This window comes from Sinocyclocheilus grahami, unplaced genomic scaffold (genome assembly GCF_001515645.1).
Source record: "Sinocyclocheilus grahami isolate Dianchi unplaced genomic scaffold, SAMN03320097.WGS_v1.1 scaffold625.1, whole genome shotgun sequence".
NCBI lineage: Eukaryota > Metazoa > Chordata > Actinopteri > Cypriniformes > Cyprinidae > Sinocyclocheilus > Sinocyclocheilus grahami.
Genome location: NW_015505804.1, coordinates 470,804 through 472,811, shown reverse-complemented (window position 1 = coordinate 472,811; position 2,008 = coordinate 470,804). Strand labels below are relative to the sequence as shown.

General features: G+C 33.8%; 1 protein-coding gene across 1 annotated transcript in view; it reads left to right on the top strand.

The window, feature by feature from the left end:
• Positions 1–35: 35 nt before the first annotated feature.
• LOC107557940 (sorting nexin-8-like) overlaps positions 36–2,008 on the top strand; it is a gene marked incomplete at its 5' end in the record, with an annotated part of 3,867 nt that continues 1,894 nt past the window's right edge. The window contains 4 exons of the mRNA XM_016241527.1: positions 36–217; positions 1,062–1,191; positions 1,414–1,482; positions 1,718–1,849. Coding sequence (XP_016097013.1) covers positions 36–217; positions 1,062–1,191; positions 1,414–1,482; positions 1,718–1,849 — 513 coding nt within the window. The remainder of the gene's footprint in view (positions 218–1,061; positions 1,192–1,413; positions 1,483–1,717; positions 1,850–2,008) is intronic.

Here is a 2,008-nt window from a genome sequence, read left to right as displayed (position 1 = left end):
AGTACCTTTTAAAAGTAAACTAACACGCAAAATGAACATTGCATGTCATTTCTAAGGTGTACCTACCTGAGGACATACAGACCCACGCTGCAACTAATCGAGAGGTCATTGCAAATATCCACAGCAGTTTCAACAAACTCAGAGATGTAGCTGAGCGGATGGCTCAGCGCTCACGGGAAAACTCAACCGATCTGCTTATGTTTGGCAAAGACCTGAGGTGAGCACTTCATCATTAATTATAAAATATATAAAATATACCATATAATCAAATATAACCATGTGTGTTTGTGTATACACACACACACACACACACACACATATATACACACACACACACACACACACACACACACACACAAAATCTGAAAAAATCTATTTTAATATAAATATAAATCTGTAATAATCAGATGAGTGAAATGGAGGGATACATAAAATATCCACAAATGTACATGACTAAACAGTACAATGTGCAAAAGTGTAGCTGCACTTACTGATCTGTTGATATTAGGGTTAACATTAAATTATATTATGAATGACTTAATATTTGTAATTAAACTATTAAGAGAAGTGTCTATTTTCTATCAATAAGACAATTTTATTGGAGTGGTTTGTAACTTATCATATGCAATGGCAGTATGATACAATGTTATTTTAGTAATATTAATAATCTATTATGATTATTATTAATATTTTGAATTCATTTTTATTTTTATATTTCGTATATATGAATTTTATTTAAAGTTTTGGTTATTTTTATTACTTTTAAAAAAAATGTCTTTATAGCTTTTATTAATTTCTATTTTCAGTTTGAGTTATTTTCATACTTCAAGTTGAACTGAATGAAAATGAGAAATGTTGCTTTGGCAACTAGCTGTGTTTTAAGTTTAAGTGCATATATTTTGTTTGATTTTATTTCAATGAATGGTTCATTTATTGTGTTGTTATTAAGTGACAAAGATGTTTTTATGGTTTTAGTTTTAAATAATAACCCTGATATGTAATACTGAAAATATGACAGTCTGTGTGGACAATTCTGAGTTTATTACTTGACTCTTCAACAGTGAACTGGGCTCAGACACATCAGACCTGCCAGTGAATGCCACAATGAGCAAAGCATGGAAAACACAGAGGAAGTCACTTGTAGAGCTGTCAGGAGAATTTGGTCTTCTTGCCGACAAAGCTGCACACCAGGTATTAAAACATGATCATTATTGAGCATTAGTCTAATCACAAACACCACTACAAAAATGACTGAAATTATGCACATCACTGAACTGTACTGAATGTCTTTAAGCACCTCAATGTTATTAAGACACCCACAATATTATGCCTCTCATGACCATTTCTGGGGACATTTTGCTCTGGTTGAAAGGAATTTAAACGTAGTATTTCAAATGCTTTCTTATTCACCAGGGCAGCAGAGAGGAGGATGAGGTGGTGGAGAAACTGAACCTTCTCCTTGAACAGCTGCAGTCGTATAAAGTGAGTACTGTCTGTACAAAACTTTTCATATCAATTTTGTATTAATACAAAATTGTATTTAATGAATGTTACTGGGCCATAATCAGCTGGTATAAGATGAAGTAATAGTTAGGTCATACATTGTTTTGCATGTAGGATTGAACCGATATCTATGTAAGGACTGCCATTTTACACTTTAACAATTCAACTGTAACAACATTCAGATGCTAAAATACTTGGATGTGTATGTGTATAGGACTTGTGTGATCGTCACGACAGCGGTGTGTTACTAGAGCATCAGAGAGCATTTGAAAAGCGCAGCGGGCCTGTGGCTAAACACTTAAAGTACCAGAACAGCTTTGAGCAGCCAGAGTCTCGACTCACACAGGTAATACACAGCAAATACACCAACATACAAACTATACTTAACCAAGCCAAAGTATACAGGTAGGGGAGACCTGGGGCAATTGTAACATTTTGTAAATGTTCCTTCTTAACTCAGAGACTACTTGAAATACACTAGTCATCTTTTGATACAAGAAACAAA